This window comes from Cryptomeria japonica, chromosome 11, assembly GCF_030272615.1.
Source record: "Cryptomeria japonica chromosome 11, Sugi_1.0, whole genome shotgun sequence".
Lineage (NCBI taxonomy): Eukaryota > Viridiplantae > Streptophyta > Pinopsida > Cupressales > Cupressaceae > Cryptomeria > Cryptomeria japonica.
The window spans coordinates 581746640-581770672 of NC_081415.1; the positions used below are offsets into that span (position 1 = coordinate 581746640).

The window sequence follows — 24033 nt, forward strand, 5'->3', positions numbered from 1 at the left end:
ATTATTTTATTTCTGATTTTTCTCTGCTCTGCATTAGCAGCAGAAATTGCAGGTTTTTGGAGGACGTAAACCCTCAGATCTGCATTGGTAGTGGAGGTGTACCCACTAATTTGCCCAAGTGGGACAAGGATGTGCCTTGTCTAGACCCATTGGGGGTCAATTTAGTGACAAAACCAGCCCAACAATCACCATTAGGTACGATACATCAGTTCTGAGCAGTTTGTCTTGAAATTGTAGCAAGTGTGAGTTTCATAATTGCAGCCATACCATTCCAGGCAGGGCCGTACCATTCTAGAAGGCTGTGCATCAATTTAAAATTAAATGGAGGGTTCTAACTCCATTTCTTTTGCTTGATCTCATTGTTGGGATTAGAAAGGGGAGTGTGGAAGAAATCACAGTAAACTGACTGGATTTGCAAACAGGGTGAGCAAAACAGTGGGAAAAGAAGGTCAAAATTGTATAATTTTGCTTGACAAAGGTTGGATTTCCAGCTGGTAATTGGGTTCTTGCCCAATATGTTATTAGTAATTCATCTTATGGCAGAATAAGCAGATTGGATAGCAAACCAGCTTCAAACCCTAGCACTGGATTTTTGGTATGTTTTCTGCTTGTACATGTGAATGTTATTTCACTTCTAGATGATTGTAATCTGCTGTCATATAAAAAATCAGAAGCTGATCTCTTGATTACAGTTCATTTTTATGTCTAGTCTCTAAGAAACAAACTCTTCTGCATCTTCTGCATCTTCTGTCTAGTCTCTAAGAACACCAAAAAGGCCCCAAATATAGTTTATTAAATTAAAATTAAAACAGGGCATCCAAAGGCCTATTTAGGGATCTTTCATTAGGTCTGAGTTTTTATTGGCAATTGATTACTTTGGAGCCATATTGTTTCATTGTCTTGTTCTGTGCAATCCATTTTCCTGGTTAATACAATATATCTTGAAACTCAAGCAACTCTAAAGTTTCTCAAATATTTGCATTTAGGGTTTCACCTTCTTCAATTATCGTTGAGGCATGTGGGGCCAGGCGATAGTTGGGATGATCTAATATTCTTTCATTTGGGAATGATTTTTTGTCATGCATTTCTGTTGTGAGAAGCTTTTGGGGACTTTATATATCTCGGTTCACTCATCATTCATTGTGAGCATGTGTTCACGCCCCTCATTGGCTTGTCTCTCTCGCTCATGGTGCTTGGAGTGTTGACTCATTTTTGACCCATGATTGTTGACTTGGTGTGCTCGAGGTGACTTTGATTTAATGGTATTGTGTCTTGCGGACCTTATGTGTTTGACTTGGAGTTGACGTGGTGTGGTAACCTGCCATATCTTATTTATCAAGGTCCTCATCACCCAATCAGTGGGCCCCATATATTTTGCAACAAATCAAGTTTTCTTGTTGCCTCATTTTAACCTCATAGGCTATCTTTATCATGTTTGGGAGTTTCTATTATAATGTGTTGGTGCCATCTTTGAGTGCTTTTTGAAGAATCATCATAGTTTGCTATGGGGTTTTCTTTTCATCCATCTTTGATTATTTTGAAGAGGGGGAACTACAAAAAATGGTGAGATGGGATCGTTAGTCATCTTCGTTGGCTACATTTGCTGCCACACTTGTATGGTCTTGTTCCTCTACCTAGCATACCCAATAAAAGATTTGCTTGGACTTGCAAAAGGGATCATGTCCTAGGAGTTATTAGTATGCATGTAGATGATGACATCTTGGAGTCTATTGTTGGTTTGAGTGTCATGCTTTGTGGACTTACATTTGGGAGTTATATGGAGATATTGATTCTCAACAATTCCTCGATGATCCTATTTTAGATTGCAGTGTGCCTCTTCACCCTTTAAAGAAGATACCCTATGATTGTGATACTATCAGGGAATTCGAGACCCCGGAGTATCTTGAGACTTCAAATGAGGATGAGGTTGCTTCTAACGTTCTCGATTCTGCATCCTACGAATTCCTATTTAGAATGGGAAGCATACCTGCATCTATACATGGTTTTGTTTCTCCCTAAGGGGAGACAAGTGGTTTGTATGCATTAGAGCATTTTTTGCCTCCAGTCACCATTTTTGCTACATAGTCTCTTTCTTTCCCTCCTATGAGGGGGCTATTGATTGTATTTTCGATGGATGTAGTTCTTGGGGGATATTAGTGTTGAGACCTCCATTCATCACTCATCCTATCACTTACCTTCATTTGCATTATCTCTTTTTTGGAGAGAAATTTTGACCCATGATTTTTTCTCCTTTTGTCCAGTTTGTAAGAGATTAGTTTGTACATGGATACCAAACATGGCCTAGTTGTTTGGACCCATCATCATATCATATTGCATAATCAATCTTCTCCCTAAGTTGCATTTAAGGCGGGGTGTTGGGATAAACAAGTTTTCATCTATTTATGGTGTTTAAGTCCAACTCAAGCATCTCACATTTAGTATTTAGGAGAGTAGGTAAACTTTATTATTATTTTATGTTCACCTGTATTTAATAATTTGTGTTAATTGGTTGTACCTACCCTCGCATCTCATTGGTGCTCTCATCTCCATGCTTGCCTTTATAAGCATAGCTCATCTCATTAATATATCATTTCCTAGTGATTTATTATTTCTCTCTCTGCTATGGAAGTTGTAGCTGTTGTGTTCTTGGCTCAAGTGCTTTGCTCTAACAAATAGTTAAGGAAAAAATAAATTTCTGTTGGTTAGATCAGATCTCACTAATATCTCTTTGATAGAATTGTCATCACAGAGGGGTTCATCTATACTAATCATTTCACAAGGTAATAGGCAAGGCAGACATGTGTGCATGAGGGCTTAATTTAGGATATTATTTATATACAAAGGGTTGTAACATTATCTCTGATGCAAGAATTGTGATGTCACCAGATTGTAATTCCTTTTCTAGGCAATTCTTAATATTGTTGCAATTTTGGTTAATTAGTGATGATAGTTTATTTTTAAGGTTTTATTGTTGTACATTCTTGTAATTATTTTCAATTTCTAGAATGATTTTGCATGTGATGCATGCAAGCAATTCTTTACATATTCCAATGGAATAAGAAACAATCTTTAATGTGATGCTAGATTTTCCCTTTTTTTAACTGCTGGTATCTTGCATTTATAAACTATTTATGTGCATGTGTATAGATGCTTTATGTGCATATACCGTCTCGACACCCACCTTCATTTCCAGAATTGGAGTTACCAACACATGTGCAGGTGAATTATTTTTTAGTTACTTATATTTTATGTTGACATTTGGGAATGGGAACAATTTTATTTGTTACCGATTATCAGTTGTTCATTATACTTTATTTTACTATCAACTTAATTGCTGTGTGCTGGCTTTCTTTTGCAGATCTATTGATAAAGTGGATTAATAGTAGTGTAAATTTTTTAAATTGGAATCTGCCATTTCACGAGTCTCTTCGTTCTTGGATATAATGTTGTCATTAGAAGCATTCACTAATTTGGAACTTGATTCCAAATGCATATTCTTACCAGTCTGCTTTCTTGATTTGACCATAGTAAAGATAAACAATGAATAACAAATACTTTTCCTTTTTCGATGAATTATTTCACTGGCAACTGAATAAGTTGACCCACTTATATGTCTTGATCTTGGTATGCTATGAATTTCAGAGTTACTTTGTGTATTGTTTAACATAGAACATTTGTTAATGTGATTTTTTCTCCTTTTTTGTTTGATCTTTTTAAGAGATTGATAATGAATTCAACAAGCTAATGATTTAGAAAAAAGTTTGTTTATGAATATGGTCAAAATCATTTTAACAAATGATTATTATAAAGTAGGTCAAATTTACACTACATTGCTGTGAAGTTGAAAATCAGAACAATTTTGAAATGGGAAATTTTACTATATTTATTAAGGGAGTTGTATATCTGTGAATAAAGGGATATAAAAGTACAGAAACCTAGGAACATGAATAAAATGGATATCACCTGAAGCATTATGAATGATATTGTTTACTTTTAACTTGCATCTTTAATTGGAAAAAATAGAACAATGTGTAAGGTAATACCTTTCTTCAAAATTGTAGGGGAAGTTAGTTTTTAAAAGAGTGAAGGAAATAATCAGTTTCTTCTCAAAGAAAATGATACAAGTGCCTAGAATGTAAAAAAATAAATTAAATATATTTGTTTGTTGCGAGGCAAAGGCCCAAGGGGATTCAATACTTCTGCACTAGGCCAGAGGCTTTGTAGTTTAATATTGAAGGTGAAAAACCCAGATAATAGACATATACATTTTTAAGGTGAAAGAGGAGATAGAAAAATCATAAGTATAATGTCTTAGAATTGGATAAAGCACATGCATAATCTACACTATGAATCAAATAGGAAGAATCGAATAGAAGGGTGCAGATCTTAAATCAATAAGAGCTGCAATACAGAGCTTGGATTAATTATCAAATTATGTTGAACTCATAAGACTTATAAACTAAGTTACTAGTCTTGGTACGGGTATAGTTACTGGGTATTGTGGCACAGCAGTCTTTTTCTGTTTGGTATAGGTGTGAGTTCAGATATTTCTATATTTATATCTACACACACACACACATGTATGTATGTATGTATATGTGTGTGTGTATGTATGTATATCTATATATGTATGTATGTATATATGTATATATATACATATATTTGTACACACACACACACACACACACACACACACATATGTATATTGTTATCCTCGTTTTTAGTATTAGCAAAAAATGAGGGTACCCCACAAATTTTGGCTCATTTGTGGCTTTTCCTACTCTATGGTTCGCTTTACGAGATATTTTTGTTGTCATAAGCGCATTTTTCCCATGTTTTACACCTTTTCAGTTTTATGTGATGTCTAGGTGCAAATCGGGTTTACGAACCCAATTTACACTAACGCATTGAAGAGTGGGTTTAGGAGTCTTTTATCTTGGTTTTTAAGACTTATTTATCTCCTTTTACCGCATTTTAATGTTTCCCAAGTTGATGTCGTGGTTGGAGGGAGAAGATTTCGAATAGACATTTCGGGTATGTATCTATTTTTCCCTCTTGTAAGGGTTTTAAAAACCCTTTTTGTTCTTCCTTATTTTATTTTTGTATGCATTTCATTGGTTTTTATTACTTGATTTTTCGCTTGGATCATATGATCCTAAGAAATTTGTATTGTTTCTTTTGGTTTTACCCTTTGGTGTTGTGGCGGGACCGTAGGCCTGTCACGCACCACTGAGTGGTCTATGACAGGTTTGCGACCTCGCCACAACCCCACCTTTCCTTATTTTTGTGTTATATCGAATGCTATCAAATGTATTGTGGTGTGGATGGGGTCGTAGGCCCGTGTGGTGTGTGGCGGGTCTTGACCTCGACCACACATTGTTCCCTCGCGTTTTATTTTATAGTGTTGGCAGGTCTGCAATCCCGACCAACACATGTTTTACCCTTGTTTTTGTAGTGTTTTTCCATGGTGTTTGGCGGGTCCTCGCCATACACCATTAACGGTGTATGGCGGGTCTACAGCCCCGCCCAACACCATTTTCTTATATGCTATGGTATATGGACGGGCTCTAAACCCGCCCTCCACGATTTCTTTTGATCTTCCTTTTTTGGTGTTCGGCGGGTCTATGAACCCGACCGACACCTCTTTGCCATTTTATTTTTTTTCCAAATGTAATTAGAATTTAAAAATTCCTAATTACGTCTTTTGACCTACACGTTGTAAATGTTTTTCAAAATATATTTATTTGAAATTCATTTATCGCACACACGTAAATGGTGATTTTTCATTTAATTTACCATGGAGATCAATGTGTCAAAAAGGGGTTTTTGGAGAACCTAATTGTTTCAAATACACTATTTTTGAGAATTTGTTCAAGTCATATGAACAAAAGTGAATTGATCCAATGTATCATTATAATGCTGATGAATGTCTTTTTCTCCCCGAATTACACCTATTTTTGATTTTTCCAAATGTAATTAGAATTAAAAAAACCCTAATTACATCTTTTGACCCACATGTTGTAAATGTTTTTCAAAATGTATTTATTTTAAATTCATTTATCGCACACACGTAAATGGTGATTTTTCATCCAATTTACCATATTGTTTCAAATACACTATTTTTAGAATTTGTTCAAGTCATATGAACAAAAGTGAATTGATCCAATATATCATTATAATGCTGATGAATATCTTTTTCTCTCATTATTATTATTATATCAATGACAGAGGCTTCTCCAAACAAAAGAGGGATGAAATTCAAGAAGCAGGACCCACATTTGGTTTTTCCACCTTTAGTTACTTCTAATATTGATCACATTAGAGACACATACATAGGTCATGTTGATCTAGAAGCATTTTAGAAAAGAATCAAGAAACCACCTTCATATCGTGTCATGGAAGCTATTATCAATAGTGGCATCAACTTAGTAGCATCTTTTCCCATGTCAGCTCAAGATCCTGAATTTGTAATAGTAGTGGCAAATCATTTTGATTCAGATAGCACAAGTGTGAAGGATGAATCCGAGAAGAAATTGATCAGGCTTGATGAAGAATTCTTTGATTCAGTCTTCAAGTGTCCCAGTATTGAGAAGTATATTGATATTACAATGCAGTCAGCTATAACCTACTTTGATAGAAATTCAGATAAGTGTAGGTGTAATATGAATGACAATTGGCTTAAAACCCCAAGACCTACTATTGCAAGGTGGTCGAAGACTCTTCCTAGATGTGACTTCATTGAAGAGGTCAATGATTTGATAACTCTTTTAAGTAGAGTTAAAGGACTTCCTACTTCTAATACCTTCTATAAATGGATGTATCAGTAGATTCATGTGATCAGACAAAACAAGGAGAAGATATTTTAGGGAAAACAAATCAGTGATGCCATCTGTAAACAACTCACCAAGGTTTCTACTACACTTAAGTTCTATATGACTTTTTACTTGGTAAATGCTGCGGCTTCAATGAGACATTTTCCTGGATTGTCTATCAATGGCGATAGGAGGCAGATTGAGGTACACAAATATTATTCCTAGTTGGTTCTTCAAGAAAGTCATAATCATTTCCGAAGGGTGAATGATGCTTTCTTTGGTTATTATATGGTTATGCTGAATAAGAACTTGTATAATAAGAGAGTGTCTGATCACCCATAGGAAGTAGTGAATCAATATGGATGCATGTTCCTCTTTTTTTCCAACCTTCACATATATTAGGGTTGGATGTTTCAATGGTGAGCACTTCATGCTCCCTAGATACCCTTTCGGCAAGATTGTATTGATGGAGCTAGCTCGTTAGATGAATGCTGTGCACGAGGCCCAATCAAGTTCTCATAAGACAGGTTTGAAATTTTCTCTTTCAATTGGTAGGTATTCTATCAATTCCATCTTTAAGGCCAAGGCAATGGAGGAGGAGATGAGAAGAGTTACCATGAGGTTCTTTAAGGCTAGAAAGGACTTTGATTACAGAGGAATGAGAAACAAACTGAAGAAGGTGTATTGTAATGTCCCCTACTAGGTTTAGGCTTGTTTTAACCCTAATTAAGCTATTTCAATATACTTATGACTTAAACTAAGTTGATTAGGAGACATATCTATCTTAACATGAATCAAATCAGTGATATTCCATAGCGCAATCAATCAATTTATCAATAAGTAACTTGCTCATCTATCATACATCCATAATTCTTAATGCAAGTGTCAAACTTTGGTACTACTTCGGTTTTAAGGAAAAAGAGTATGTGGATGTTACCAAAGCGCTTAGATACCAAAGCCAATAGGTTCCCTTAAAGTTTACAGATCCAAGCCCTTACCCTATCTTGGGACCCTGTCCCTCAAGGTTCCTTGGACACTGATCCCCACCCTCTCTTTGGAATCACCCTATTGCCTGGATTTAGACTGCCCCTCTTTGGAAACATCTCAATTCCCAACTTCTTAAATACTGACAGTAGTACAAATTCTTCTTACTGTTTATAAGCTCTTCCTGATTTTCTATCTAGTATTGTTATTTATCTGATTAAGGCATCATAAATATATATTATATAACTTAATTAATTATCAAGTGTTATGATAATATATATTACTGTAGAATAGTTTCCAGGAAAAATATTGTAATAATTATAATTACTATATATATCATCAATATTTATAATACTATTAAATCCTCTATAAGAACATCAACAGGCTTCATATATTAAGCATATATATTAAGTGCATACCATGCATACTACCTAGAACAAGAATGTTACTGCCTATAATTAATAACAGTTCTTATATGATCTGTATAGTTCTTTTTCTTTTTATTCTGCTGTTCGATTCATTTATTTTCCCCCTCTCCTTCTCCTTGAATACCGATCTCCAATAAATATCCTCCTTCCTTGGAGTGGGAGAGTCATGTCCTTCCATAATTCACGTCCCTTTCTTCTAAGTTAGTGTCTTCTTCTTAGTGACTGCTGGCCTTTTGACAACCACTAATTGTAATTAATTTAATAATTTTTTTTTTGTGCCTCTTCCATAAGGGCTTGTGGCTGGTGGAATACAATCGCATCTTCTTAATTATACATATCTTAATAAAACATCCTCCTACATCCTATCACTGCAGAATTACTCTCTTACGTAGCTATTGGAGGACTGACTAGTTTAATGAATTGTTAAGACTCTAAACTAAGTGATCAATAGAGTTTCAACCAAGGGAGAAGAGGGATATATTGACTAGCGAAACACACTTTGATTTCTTTTATTTATATTGCTCTTAAGGATATATTAAACAATAAAACATTAATAATAATAATAATAATAAATATTAATAAATATCAATTAATATATATATATATATATATATTTTTTAAGCAAGCGCTTTTGACTGGAGCTATGAATCAGTGAGATCACAACGAGAACCTCATCTCTGAATCGAGGGTCAAGGCATCCTCTTTGAAGCATCCTACACAGCCTGAGAGCACAACTGTCAATTTCCTAGCCAATGAACAAAGAGCAATCGACCAACGAGCATCGGGGGGACCAAGAGCACGCTCCAAATTTATCAATCTCTCCTCGGCGTGCACCAACAACGAACTACCTCTCCGGCCAAAGCAAACCTTTGTCTGCCAAGTCAGCAGATCGGTGCAGGGATAGATGATGTGGAATGGCGGGGGCAGAAAGGGGCCAAGCCCCGTGCATCGAACTCACGACCTCCATTGAGGGAGGCTCGTAGCAGTACCGCTGCGCTATGGGGTGAACCCCAAATATCAATTAATATTAAATATTAATAAGTATTCAATAATAAATATTAATATTGATTATTATTTAATAATATTAATAAAACATTAATGATACATATATAATAAATATTATTTAGAAAATAATATTTAATAAATAAAACATTAATAATAAATATTAATAATTATTACTTAGAAAATAATATTTAATAAATAAATATTTAATAATTTCAAATAATTAATAATAATTATTTTATTTTAAGTTATATATATAACGATCAAGGACGGGACATGACACGTATGTACATGTGCGTTGGATTGAAGATAGCCCTAATTGGATGTAGAAGAGGAGTATGAGCAAGAACAAAATGAATCGGATGTAGAAGAGATGCCACGAGCAGAGGAATCCTTATAAGCCTAAGCCTCCATTGGTCACATGTATTTACCCTTCAAGTGTTATTCATGTATCTTCCAGTAGTGCTTGTGAGTTCGCTCTAGATACACCCCGTGACAATATTGAGAATGTTTTTTTTTTTGATTTTCCCTCATTGTTTGAAGTATCTGCAACCATGATGGATGATTTTGATAAATTCATGAATAAAGCGATCCCTAGATCCAATGAATCAGCCCTTGAGAATCCTCGCCATGTTATTACCATGACCTCTCCTATAGTAACCACCACTGTTTAGGATTCTATCAATCCCTCTCAGGAGATGGTAGCAAGTGAGGATGATGATACGGCTTTACCTACTTGGTTAATGTCAAATGTGCCTAAAAGGAAGAAACAAGCTGTTTCTCCTGAAGACTTTGATTTCAGTCAAGCTTGTTCCTGTGAAATCCAAGACGGTCAAGAAAGCCAAAACTTTGTCAAGGGTAAAAGTTGATAAGAATAGGAATAATTATGCTGAGATTGCTATTCCTCCTCAAGATGCTATAATTGGACAGGTCCAGGACTCAGATTATACCATTCAAAGGATTGATCTAGATAAGCAAACTCATGATTCTGTGGCACAAGACACTTAGTCCGCCTTGGAGTCTTTAGTTTCTAGGTATGACGAGGATAAGGTCTAGAAAGATCAGCTTAAGGCATGAATTGAGCAACTCACTTCAATTCTTATAAAAGTGACTAAGTCTTCAGAAGTTGTTGAACTAGTGGCGACTTCTTTGGATGACCAAGTTGCTATGTGAGCTAAGCAGGCCATATCAAGGAGCAAAGCCGTAGGAGAATGGATGATTGAATGCTAAGCCAAGGTACACGGCTCTTGAGTTCATCTTGCGCCATTGTCAACAACCTTGATGGTGCAAGTACAGAGGTGAGAATAACATAGGAGTTTTCTCCTAGGAACTTGAAACACAAGAAAAGGATTTTGAAGATTATGATCTTGATAACCTCACCCAAAATGGTGGTATTCCTTCACGGCGCATGTACATCGAGCAACGAGAAGCTTTGAAGTAGCGAATGAATATTCTTGAGCGCCTAGTTAAGGATATGAGGAAGGCGCAAAAAGAATGTGTTGATAGGAAAACAAAGATCGTTGCCAAAATCTCCGAAATCCCATGTGCTTTCCTTTATAAAAATTAAAAGGTGCTCAATGAAGATGAAATCATCAAAGAGTTTAGCCTACTCTTGACTGTTGAGGTTGATAGGGAAGACTTCTCTTTGTCCTATATTGATAAATTACTTGATCTTCAATTAATTATGGATTTTCTTGATTCACTTCTAAAGAAACATAAGAAGTGTTGTATTGAGTTCGAAGATTCTATCACAAGGCTCAAAGTCATCATCGGAAACACCTTGAGACCTAATAGAATTCAAATGAAGAATGCTTTGTAGAAGATCGAGGAGTTCCAGAAGCGAGATTTGGCTCAAATGAATGACACTTAGTCATTTCTGCGTTTTTCTAGTGGCATTTTATTATGTCTATTGGCACCTCAGATGTCATTTTGTAACTGCACGTGCACCTGTTGAGTGCACAAGTCCTAAGTCATATCAAACTCTTCTTTTTAATTGGTCATAGAATTAGTTATAATTTCCTATTTTCATGCTGCACCCCTCTCCTCTATATATGAGGGTTTTTATTTTAATAAGGATGTTTTTTCATCTTTGTTTATGTAACAAAACTCTGCCAAAGTGAAGAGCAAATTGAGACTTGGTGTTCATTTTGTAAATTTGCAATTTAATCAAGAAAGACAGAAGCTTGGCATTCAAACTTTGTTTTGAGTTCAATCTTTTATATGGTATGAATGTTCTTATGTCATTGGTGTCATATGTTCTTGAATGATTAAAGTTGGGTATAGTCTTGGTGTTAAAAATTGAAGAGTATTTTGAGTCTTTACAAGTAATTTTTGAGTTACTTTGAAGTTTCAAGAATTGGAAATTGGTTAAGGGAAGAATTGCTTCAAGTCTTTGAGCTTTTACAAATTTTTCTAAAAACTGTATTTGGAAGGTAGAAAGTAGAGTCTTTGTGCTCTACAGACTATCTGGTTAGAGCAGAATATCTTTCAATATGTTCGTGAGTCGTTGAGCTGACAATATATTTGGGTTACAGTGGTTGATAGGAATTTTGGTACATAGAAAGAATCTTTGTGTCCCTAAGTGTGCTAACCCCTGTCCCTAAGTCATTTTGAGAAAAAGAGAAGTAACGAAAGACTTTGTTCTTTCATGTACACTTTACTTCTGTTGTGATGTATTCACACATCGCCCCATTGCAAATGGGGACCCCTGCTTCTTTGCTTTCTGGGGTTTGTTTTCTAGGTCTTTTAAGGGTTTTGCCTGTTAGCCTTTGCATGATGAGTGTTGGCAGAGGGATTGCTAGATAGCAGGCTCTGCTTGAGCTAGGATGAGTCAGTAGATGCTCCAATTTAGGGTTTCTTTCAAGGTCTTCCTTAGGCTTGGTTTTGCTGGTGGTGTCCCGTTTGAGTTCGAGGAAGTCAGTGAGTGGTTGAACAAATTTGGCTAAGACAGGGAAGGAATGAATCAAGGATCTAGCCTAGGACAAAGTCAAGCTAGTTTCAGGCTAAATTAAGCCAAGAATGTAAATTTCACTCCTGACCCTTCCAAAGGGTCCAGAGCGAAATTCATATTTCCTCTATTTTGCTTCTTAGCTTGACCAAGTTAGGAGCTTCTGTGGCATGGTTTGGTAGGTTCTGATGCATATTTGCCTTGAGGGGGAGTTTTTGGACCTCAAAATGATGAAAGCTAGCCTCAAATGAGGATTTTGCTCCTGACCCTTCCAAAGGGTCCAGAGCGAAATCTTCCCTTTTTGCCTTCCTTTGGCCTTAAAACCTAGTCTGACCTTGCTTGGACCCAGTTGAGTGATGGAATATCTTGATCGTGAAAGAAGGAAGTTGATTTGATCAAGTTTGGTGGAGAATGAAGTGAACCTAAGTGAGAAGCTAGCCAAGAGTGTGATTTTCGCTCTTGACCCTTCCAAAGGGTCCAGAGCGAAATTCATTATATACTTCATTTGCTCACTTGTTTTGGCTTGAAACCTTGCTCCTTTGATGGAAAACGATCTATATTTGCCCCTAGGAGAAAATTGAAGTTTAAAAAATGAACAATCAAGCCCGAATGGTGATTTTCGCTCCTGACCCTTCCAAAGGGTCCAGAGCGAAAATCCTCCTAATGCTCATTTCCTCCCTAGTTTGACCAAATTTTGAGTTGCAAGGCATCTTGAGGGGAAGAGTGGACATGTTTGGACTTTGGAAATGTGTGAGAGCTTTGAAAAAATGAAGGATTCTAGCCAAGAAGGTGAATTTCGCTCCTAACCGTTCCAAAGGGTCCAGAGCGAAATTCCTTACGAGCCTACCTTTTTGACCTTGCTTGGGCTTAAGACTTTGTTCCTTGAATGAGAATGATGTTTAGTTACCTTCTAGAGAAGATTGGAGGTGAAAAGATGAAGGATCAAATCAAGAATGAGATTTTTGCTCCTGACCCTTCCAAAGGGTCTAGAGCGAAAATCCTAAATCCACCTATTCCTTTCACATTTGTGCCAAGTCAGGCCTAGACAAGGATGATAGAAGCCCTTGCGATTGCCCTTGAATGGATTTTTGTCTCAAAAAATGATGATTTTGAGCTAAAATGAGAATTTCGCTCTTGACCCTTCCAAAGGGTCCAGAGCGAAATTCTGGATAGGTCCTGTCCCTGGCTAGGTTTTTGAGCAAATTCTCCTTTTTGGGCCTTGTGAAGATCAAACAAATGTTGCCAAGTTGAGAAGTGGATTCAATGTGAGGGAGTCTAGGTGAAGTGAGGTGAAGAAAGTGAAATTTAGTGTGAATAGACAACCAAAAAGCGAATTTCGCTCCTGACCCTTCCAAAGGGTCCAAAGCGAAATTCTTCAAAATCACTATTTCCCCTTTGTGTCAAGACAAGATTTTGATTCCTAAGGCATGAAAAGACTGGAGGGAGGTTATTTAAGCCTTGTAGGGTGAATTGAGGTAAAGGAAGTGCAAAATAAAGCCAAGGAAGGAAAGTTCGCTCCTGACCCTTCCAGAGGGTCCAGGGCAAAATCCTTTGAAACTACTATTTTTCACCTAATTTGGGCTTGGCGAGGAGCTGGTTGTGAGGTAATGTTGAAAAGAGGTCTAAGTTGGCCAGGAATGCAAATTTCGCTCTTGACCCTTCCAGAGGGTCCAGGGCGAAATTCTTATAGGGCCTGTCCCTGGGGAGAACCTTGAGCAAACTTTATTTTGATGTCTTCTTGTTGATGGTTTAAGGTATAAAATGCTATGTTAAAATGAATTTATTATGTGTCCTTAATCATCTTTTGGTTTGTCTTGCAGTTAAAAGAAGACCAGGCCAGGGCAAGGACGACGTTCTCCAGTCCAGCATCATCAGGGACGACCTCTTTCGGTCCAGCATTTGAAGGAAAGGTACACCATCCATCCTGCACATCAAAGACAAAGGAGGTCAGTGCAAGGGTCCGTTGGAGAAGCAGATAGTTTCAGAAGAGTTAATTAATGTTAGCTTCTCAGCATCACCAAATTGAACATCAACCAAGTGTCAGACAAGGTGGTGTCCCAGTCATCACTCCTCCAGTTGGATTGGTCCACCTCAACGTGTCCAGATTCAATGTACCTGACTCATCAAAGATGGCACAAACTTCGATGTACCTACCTGTTGATGTGTTTTTCATGCACATGTGAACACAAAATAAAATACCTAAAGGTACCTTATCCTCTCTTGAGCAAAGTTTCTCGACTGCTGAAGATTTCGCCGAAGGATCAGTCGAGGCAACTCCAAGGTTCTTGTATGTAGGTTCTCTACTCGTGGATAAGCTCTCTGTGGTATGATGTGATTTTGCTGGAATCACAAGGGGACTTACACTTGATGACTGAACGTTTGACTTGCTTTGAATATTACTGGAACATAGGATTTCACTAGTCTAGACTTTGAAAAAAAAAAAGGAAAAGGATGAGGGCGAGCAAAGGATCTAATTCTGACACTAAGAATGTAGGAGCAATGAATAACCTTTGATGAAATTCTAACTAAGTCTTGTTTTGACATCCCAGGACCATCTCCACAAGGTTAGTGCAATCTTCGTAGGAAAACTTTATGATGTTCAGATCATCGCTACAGGCATAGACACCATTAGGCTGATGCATATCAGTGAAGAAGCAACAATTGAAGTTAAGGTTAAACTGAATGATTCCATTTGACTACACAAGGCAAGTCTGCAATCAACAAACTGCTAGTAGTATGGATATACGAATTTCACCATCAATCAAACACATTTCTTCCACTCATCTAATAACATGAAATCAAATATGAGAAGTATAGAGACCATGCAAATTGTTGAATCGACCCATAGATTTCACCATTTCTTCAATGAAGTTTTACAAGTCTTTAACAACATCTTGACAACAATCTTTGCCTTCTCTTTCTATTCTACTCTAATTGCTATTCTATCAATTGACTATTCACTGTTTCTAACTATTCACCTTCTAACTACTGACTAACTATTAGCTATTAGCCTTTACAAATGAGGAGCCAGGGCTTATATAGCGCCCACAATACAATTCAATGGCTTAGATCAATTTGAAATCAATGGCCGAGATCTTACAATAAAAACCCTAATTAGGGTTTGTTACAACAAACTCAATTCTGGCCAATGAAATAATTGCATTATTTGGACACGTCTTCTTTGGAATATTCGACCAATGGATAACCGGGGTAGGTACATCGAAGTTTGTGCCATCTTTGATGAGTTAGGTACATTGAATCTGGACACGCTGAGGTGGACCAATCCGACTGGAGGAGTGATGACTGGGATGCCACCTTGTCTGACACTTGCAACTTGGTAGATATTCAATTTGATGATGTTGAGAAGCTAACTTTAATTAACTCTTCTGAAACTGTCTGCCTCTTCAACAAATCCTTGCTTTAAACTCCTTTGTCTTCAATGTGCAGGATGGATGGTGTACCTTTCCTTGGAACGCTGGACTGGAAGATGTCGTCCTTGATGATGCTAGACTGGAGAAGGTCGTCCCTGATGATGCTGGACTGGAGAAGGTCGTCCTTGTTGATGCTGGACTGGAGGAGGTCGTCCTTGCCCTGGCTTGGTCTTCTTTCATCTGCAAGACAAACCATAAGATGATTAAGGACACATAATATATTTATTCTAACATAGCATTTTATACCTTAAATCATCAACAAGAAGACATCAAAATGAAGTTTGCTCAAGATTCTCCCCAAGGACAGGCCCTATTAGAATTTCGCCCTGGACCCTTTGGAAGGGTGAGGAGCGAAATTTGCTATTTTGCCCAATTTAGACCTCTCTTCAACATTACCTCACAACCAGCGCTTTGCCTGGCCCAAACAAGGTGAAGAATAGGCTTCCCTAAGGTTTTCGCCCTGGACCCTTTGGAAGGGTTAGGAGCGAAATTCTTGATTAGGCCTCAATCACCCCATTTTTTCACTCCAAAATCCTTCGGAAGGTGAGCATATGCTTGTTTTAGTCCAACAAAGTCTAGGGATCCATCCTTTTAGCTTCTCACATGGGCAAATTAGGTGATAATAAGAATTTTGCTCTGGACCCTTTGGAAGGGTCAGGAGCGAAATTCCTTCTTTAGGCTTTATTTTGCATTTCCTTTACCTCAATTCACCCTACAAGGCAAGAATATCTCACTCCAGCCTCAATCATGCCATAGGAATGAAAATCTTGTCTTGACATAATGGGGAAATAGTGATTTTGATGAATTTCGCTCTAGACCCTTTGGAAGGGTTAGGAGCGAAATTCCAATTTTAGCTCAAAATTTGCATCATTGGTGATCAAACATCTTTCCAAGCCATTCCAAATAGCTTCTCTTACCCTAGTCTAGGCCTGACTTAGCACAAAATTTGGAGAAAAGGGTGGTTTTAGTGTTTTTCGCTCTGGACCCTTTGGAAGGGTCAGGAGCGAATTTCTTGTTTTGAGCTCATTTCCTCATATTTGATGACTTCAATTCACTTTCAAGACTAAGGACACATTGCCTCACTTCTATCAAGGCCATAAAAATCAAAATTTTAACTTGTCTTGCAAAGAAAGTAGGTGATCCTAGGATTTTCGCTCTGGACCCTTTGGAAGGGTCAGGAGCGAAATCCTTGGTTTGGGCCAATTTCCATCATTTTTCAACACCAATTAACTTCAAAAGGTAAGAACATGTCTCCTTGCACCCATCCAAGCCATGAAAACCTAATGTTTGACTAGACTTGCAAGGAAAATAGGTGGTTTTAAGATTTTCACTCTGGACCCTTTGGAAAGGTCAGGAGCGAAATTCTTATTTTGGTACTACTTCGGTTTTAAGGAAAAAGAGGATGTGAATGTTACCAAAGCGCTTAGATACCAAAGCCAATAGGTTCCCTTAAAGTTTACAGATCCAAGCCCTTACCCTATCTTGGGACCCTGTCCCTCAAGGTTCTCTGAACACTTATCCCCACCCTCTCTTTGGAATCACCCTATTGCCTGGATTTAGACTGCCCCTCTTTGGAAACATCTCAATTCCCAACTTCTTAAATACTGACAGTAGTACAACTTCATAATAACTTTCAAGGCTAGGATTAAGGAAAGAGGTAACCTAGCATTGTTCGTGCTTAGATGGAACTGCATTATCGGAAGCGAGATCACCAACTGCTTCAGGAGGTCGCCATTGATGATGAACTATTCCACGAGCATCCACAACATGTTGATCTTGATTAGGAAGTTCTTCTTGAAACAAGCTTAGCGCCCCTTTGAATAGCTCAACTTTCTTTGTTTTCATTGAAATATCTTTCATAAACTAGGCATCTTCATGAAATTTTGTTAGCATATCCTCAAAAATGAGAGTCTCCTTGAGGGATTGATTTTCAAAGGTCTCCTCTAGTTGATCAAATATAATTTCTGGCCGCCTTTCTTCTTCAAGCGTAATGTCGGGAGGTCGAAGCTGGTGATGGATCATATCACTCACAGTAACTTGCTTATCTTGAAAAAATTTTGGCAGTGATTCCACTTGTGCTTCCTCTATATGGTCCTTCAGTGCTTCCTCAAATAATATGATGGTGATGAAATCTTTAAGCGCCCCTTTGAATTGTTCTTCATATCTGGGCTCACCTATGATGATTTGTATTTCTTTGTTCAACATCTCAACTTGATTGTCTTCTTCAATGATGCTATTTGAAACCTCCTACAATTCAATCTCTAGGATCTCCTTTTGTACCATAAACGAGAATTCTTCAAGGAATGAGTCATCTTCTCCTTTAATTGCTTGTTCAACTCCTGGATCTTCCTTTATCACTGTTTGAGTATTCTCAACTGATCCTTCAACTTTTGTTTCATGGTATTCCTTTTCAGGTGCAAGGCATGGCGAGCTATCTATACATTGATCATCAGGTGTATTTGTATCGTCAATGTACAACTGATCCCTCTCACAAGCAAGTACTGGAGCAATGTCCTCTTCATAGGTTCTCCTGAATTCAATTGCAAGATGTGCACCCCAAGATCTGTTCATAATACATTCTTCCTCGGACAAAGTTGGCATTCCAAACTGGTTTCTGACTTGATTGATAGCCATTTTACATATCGAGCAAGTAAATTCTGAGTGAGGCGACGACTTGGTTGTTATTGTACCTTGAATTAGTGTAAAGTTAGCAGGTAGAAAAAATAGAAATCAATTGCAGTAGAAAGGGGGAGCCTTCCTTTATGATTAGGAGGGGTTATATCTTGCCTTCTGAGAGATATCATCCTATGTACAGTCGTGAAACACACATTTTGTGAACCTTCATCAATTTACAAAATTTTCACCCAACATATATATATATATATATATATATATATGTATGTATGTATGTATGTATGTATGTATGTATGTATGTATGTGTGTGTGTATGTATATATATGTATATGTAGATATACATATGCATATATGTATATATATGTATATGTAGATATACATATATGTATATATATGTATATGTAGATATACATATATGTGCATATGCATATATGTATATGTGTGTGTGTGTGTGTGTGTGTGTGTGTGTGTGTGTGTGTGTGTGTGTGTGTGTGTGTGTGTGTTTTGGTGGGGGGGGGGAAGGGGAGGGGTGAAACTAGGTATGTAGGCACTTTTTTGTATATAAAAATGTTTTAAGGTTAGTTTTTGTTTTAAAAAGATGCTTTTTTAAACATAAAAATCACAAGGACTCTTGAACAACAATCTTAGTAACATTTCAAATTGAAGTCCAAGTGTAATTTATTTGCATGTGTTTACAAAGTTTTGCATGAGAAATAATAAAAGTTATGATTAAGTTTCTTGCACTCAAAGCAAGCTTAATGTACACTTTTTGTCTACAAATTCCAAATCTTAATTCTTCAAATCTTTAAAACGATAACTGAGAAGGATGACTATCAGCTAAAAGAAGACCTAAAGAGATATCTAAAAACTGTCGATCCAATACAAATTAAAAATTTATTATTCCTGGAATATGAATACCTCCTCAAAAACACTAACAGTTTTAAACAGCAGGGGCTATAAAGTGGTCAAGTTATTAAAAGAAACTCTAATAGCTGGCTCTTTGTAGTGATTGTGATGTGGCTCTTCCATTTTGAACATGATAAATCCTGTAAAGAAACATTAAAACCTTGAAGAGCAATCTTGGTGCCTTGAATTTGAAAAGTCCATTCTGAAATCTGGAACTTTGGAGTATTTTAAAATTGTTGTTTTCTGTATGAAAATCATCATGAAGCTCCATGAATTTGCAATAATGACTCTTGTTGCTTCACTTGTTGAAACTTGTCACAGAAACCCTTGTTTTATGTCTGAATATCAGCCATAGTCATTGAGCCACTCTTCAACAACATCTGTGACATTTTGCCCCAAACGATGCTTTGTTGCAGTAAGTGTATCTTCCATGTGGCTACACATGGCCTTGGCAAATAATTAGTAAATGGGCGATTAAATATGCCATTTGGATGTTAGTGTTTCCCATGGAATTTCAGACTTAGTTGGCAACACTCGTCAAAGAAAGTAGAGCTTGTGTCGATGATTTTCGTCCATTTTCTCCTCCATAGCATCATGAACACCTACATCCTTGAATTGAAATTATTATTGTGTATAAATTCTAAATATTTGCCTTTCAAAAAGAAAGATAATTAAGAAATTGCCACAATAGAACCAAATGAAGCTTTGTAAAGGACATAAATGCATAGTTGATTGTCATGACATTTACAAATTGGAAGTCACTTGTTAACTATGTGAAATCCCTTGACTTTCAAATTCTTTTCGTGCGACATGATAGTGTCGATGCATATTAAGAATGGAGGAGTTCTCTATATTTATGTTTACATTCTTTTCACCCACAATAAATGCTTCTCACCAAATCCAAATAACAGAAAGTTGAATGAGGTCAATTATAATCTCCACCACATCATTCTTAGGTGTAGTATATGGGGAATTTACAAGGGTCGCTGCCCACTTTTGTGCCACTTGTATGCTCATTGTCATGGAATCTAGGCCAACTAGCATAAAGTATTGCCCCTCATCTTGGCAATTTTTGTGTGTCACATATAATGAGTTTTAGTTGTCCTACGTGATCAATTTTGCTAGAAAAAAGTTTTTAAATTTAAATGCAGTACTATAATATCCATTGTTCTATGGAATCTTGTGATGTAAAATGGGGGGACCAATGACCTAGCTTTGGGGATTGTGTTTGTCACCATGGTTTTTCCTATACCAAGTCCTCATTCGCTCTAATCAAATCTTCATTATTTAAAGAACTAGCAGTGAAACGATCTAAATAATGAGAGCTACATAGTTTTTATAGGCTTTTTCAGTGTTTAGGATGTGAGTGGGGCCCATTAGACTACTAGTAGGGTTAGTTGTCCAATTTTAAAATAATACACAAGTTTTTAAAAAATATTTTGTTTAGATATTTGATACGAGGGATGGCTAAGGTTTTTAGTTGTGTTTGAAGGACATTGACAAGTCTACGCAGGGTCCTAGGGATGCCTGTTCTTTCCTTTTAGTGTCCAAATCAGGGCAATTTTTTGAAAACATCTTTTCTTTGAGGGAGACGTCCCCTATATATTGGTTGTGGTGGTGGCCCAATGGGGGGACATTTTCTTGAGTGCTTGCAACTCAGGGGTGTTCTTGTCTTCAAAATTGTGAGAATTTTTGGTGTGATGCATCACTTTGGAACATTGTTAATATCTCTTCGAAGATAATTGATTTTGATTAGGCCTTCAACAAATTGCTTTGTAAATCAAGAGGGTGGCCTGAGTATGCTTCTGAATTTCTTCTGGTTTATATTTTTTAAATGTAAAATCAAATGGTTTTAAAAGATAGTTTTGTACAATATTCCTTTATATAATATAATATAATAATCTTTTATCACAAAATAAAAGTAATTCTTTTAAATTTGTTTGTTTCAATAAATATGGTTTATTGTTTTCTATATTGTAATAGAGCTTTGTTTCTGTTTTCCTTATTTTTCGTTATTGTAGTACAAAGATAAATTATTGTAAATTCTCACAATTATAATCAGGGTGAATATATAAGGAATATTCATTCCTTTGTCAACAATCTGGGAAATATTTTTTTGGTATCTGGTTGCATTCAATACATTGAGCTTGACATTGACTTATTGTTGTGAATTTTCCCTTGTTTTCTTTATTATGTATGAAAGAATGGATCTAAATTTTTACCGTATATGGGTACTTGAATGTTGCTTTACTCTGTTTTGTTATTACAGTCTGCAGCAATATTGGCAGTGGGACTACTTTATCAGGAATCAACACATCCAATGACTATGAAAATTCTTCTTGTATGTGCTTTCTATGAAATTTTCCCGTCTTGCTTTCTTTGACTTAATTTTGGCTGCATTTTACTTTAATAATGATTCTTATATACTAAAAACTAGGTAAAAAAATAAAAAATAAAAACTAACCTCAATTAGAAGCTATTTTTGTATTCTTTCAAACATCTTAAGAAAATAATCATGGTATGGTGCTTAGGTTTATCTTTGTTCCAACTTTATCTGAGTAAGGGAGGGAACTTTTGGATGCCATGTGGATTTCTTATTAAAGCCTTTTCTACTGTGAACATAAAATATTATTGTTTGTAAGGATGTAAATAATTTCTAGTTTTTTAACAAAGAAACAAATGTCTGAATTGAGTTGGTTAGCTCCAATACATATATTATTTGTTAGTTACATACTTTCTAAAACATTGAATAACATATGAAGAAAGGAATTTGGTTGGCTCAATGGAAGTTTATTGCTTATGATAAACAGCTTCTCAAGTTAATGTTTGGTCCCACAAATTGGTCATAAACCATGCAAACAAAGGTCATTTTATGCTAGTATTTCTATTATCTCTTGTTAGTTTTCATCTAAGTTATAGCAACTTACAGTTATAGAGGATGACTTTGATTGAAATAAATTTGAAAAAAGGCAACAGAGGATGCAAATCATTAAGCACAAGATACGTGCTTCGTTGTTTTTATTCAAATACATCACATATTTATAAGATTCACATAGCCTATTTTATTGGAAACTTTCCAAACAACTTTCCTAAATATAGAGTTGTTTTAACAACTCAACACAAACACATCTGTACCACTAAAATATTAACTTATTTAACGAACTACAAACCTAACAATAATTATTATATGCATCCTATGATGCAATATTGCTAACACAAATACCAACATCCCCCCTTAATGACAAACCTAATAGGTTTTGTCGTTACATCATTTTGAACACACGTATTTACTTTTTTGATGTACTGGGACATACAAATAGTTCACTTCTATGAATCCATCCTGAAACCCATAGATAGTTGCCTCTATAAATCCATCCTGAAATTTACAGACAGTCTACCAAGCAACCTCTTCTTATGAACCTATCCTGAAATCTACAAATCGCATCATGTGTGAAAGAGCTTTGTAATAGATCCATACTAAAATCTATAAAGCTTGTCAGGGTTCCCTTAACCTTCACATCAAATCAAGACAACTCATTATTTGTCAAACTACACCTGCTATCTCAGCATCAAGCTAGAATACAAGCACACCTGCCATCCTTGTACCTTCCTAGTGGTTTATTCCACAATTTGATGTCAGGACAGAGATTTGGTACAGCACCTCTTTTGTCCTACATTGTTCATCAAGATTAGTGGATGACTTAACAATAGACTTTAACTGACACAGTTTGAAAACAACTTTTACAAATAAGTAAAGACACTCACACTCAACAATAACATTTTAAAATGCAAATTCCTCATCAAATGTTTGAGAAACATCATCACCACCTTCATCAGTGTCATACCCTTCAATGTTTTCAGATGCGATCAATGCTTCTGGCTTGAGCTTGCCATTCAGCAAGTCCTTAGCCCTTTTAAATCAGTTGATTTCAATATGGCCATTTTTGTTACAATAGTAACATACTAACATGTATGACAATCTTTGGATGAGGATTCTACCTTTACTATTGATGTGTTGAACTTGACTTTTGTTGACGACTTTCTGTTGAATTGGTGTCCCTTGAATACTCAACCTGATCATATCACTATGGATGAGGCACCTATTGAGGATGTTGTAGTTGTACCATCTTCTTCAGCAACACCCACACAATGGGTGCAAATTTTTTTGAGCTTTAGTTATAGATGAAATGTATGATTTATAATTTTCATTGATACAAAAACTTGAAATTAATATGTATTCAGAAGTTCTTGTTTTGTGATCTACGATATATATTGAACTCAAATTTTGATTTATATACAATGTTACCCCGAGTTTCCGGGACGGGGACGACAGGGGACGATAGGACGCGTTTCCAGGACGACAAATTTTTTTGCGAAATTTTGGGACGGCGGGGGACGGCAAAGGGGACAACTATATAAAATATAGGAAAAATTTAAAATATATAGGAAAATTTCAAAATTCTAAATGTTCATGTGAAAACATGGATAAAGCATGCATACATACATTATATTCATATGAAAACAATAAAACATGGATATAGCATGTGTATGATACTATGAAAAGTTGAAAACATTTTAGAATGTAAATTCTGAACATGCAACATTGTTAATACTCAATAGACAATATGCAAGTATGCATTCATAAATCAGAATTTCAATTCATTCACATTGTCAATATGCATATCATAATAGATATTAAAGAAATAACATACAAAATGTCAAAACAAAGAAGTTAAATTTTCCCTACTTCTATCGACGCAGTTTCCCCCCATATTTTTCAACGGGGGTTTGGGGGCAGCGCCCTCAAGGTGGGGTCAAGGGGCATCGCCCCTTGCGCGCTCCCTGTCGTGATACAGGGCGGGGTCGAGGGGTAGCGCCCCATGAGGCCA

General features: G+C 36.4%; 1 protein-coding gene across 1 annotated transcript in view; it reads left to right on the plus strand.

Moving 5' to 3' along the window:
* The window catches only part of LOC131072914 (anaphase-promoting complex subunit 1), a 310855-nt gene that overhangs the window by 160071 nt on the left and 126751 nt on the right, over nt 1-24033 (plus strand). Inside the window, exons 19-20 of the mRNA XM_058009211.2 lie at nt 3148-3219; nt 21414-21485. Coding sequence (XP_057865194.2) covers nt 3148-3219; nt 21414-21485 — 144 coding nt within the window. The remainder of the gene's footprint in view (nt 1-3147; nt 3220-21413; nt 21486-24033) is intronic.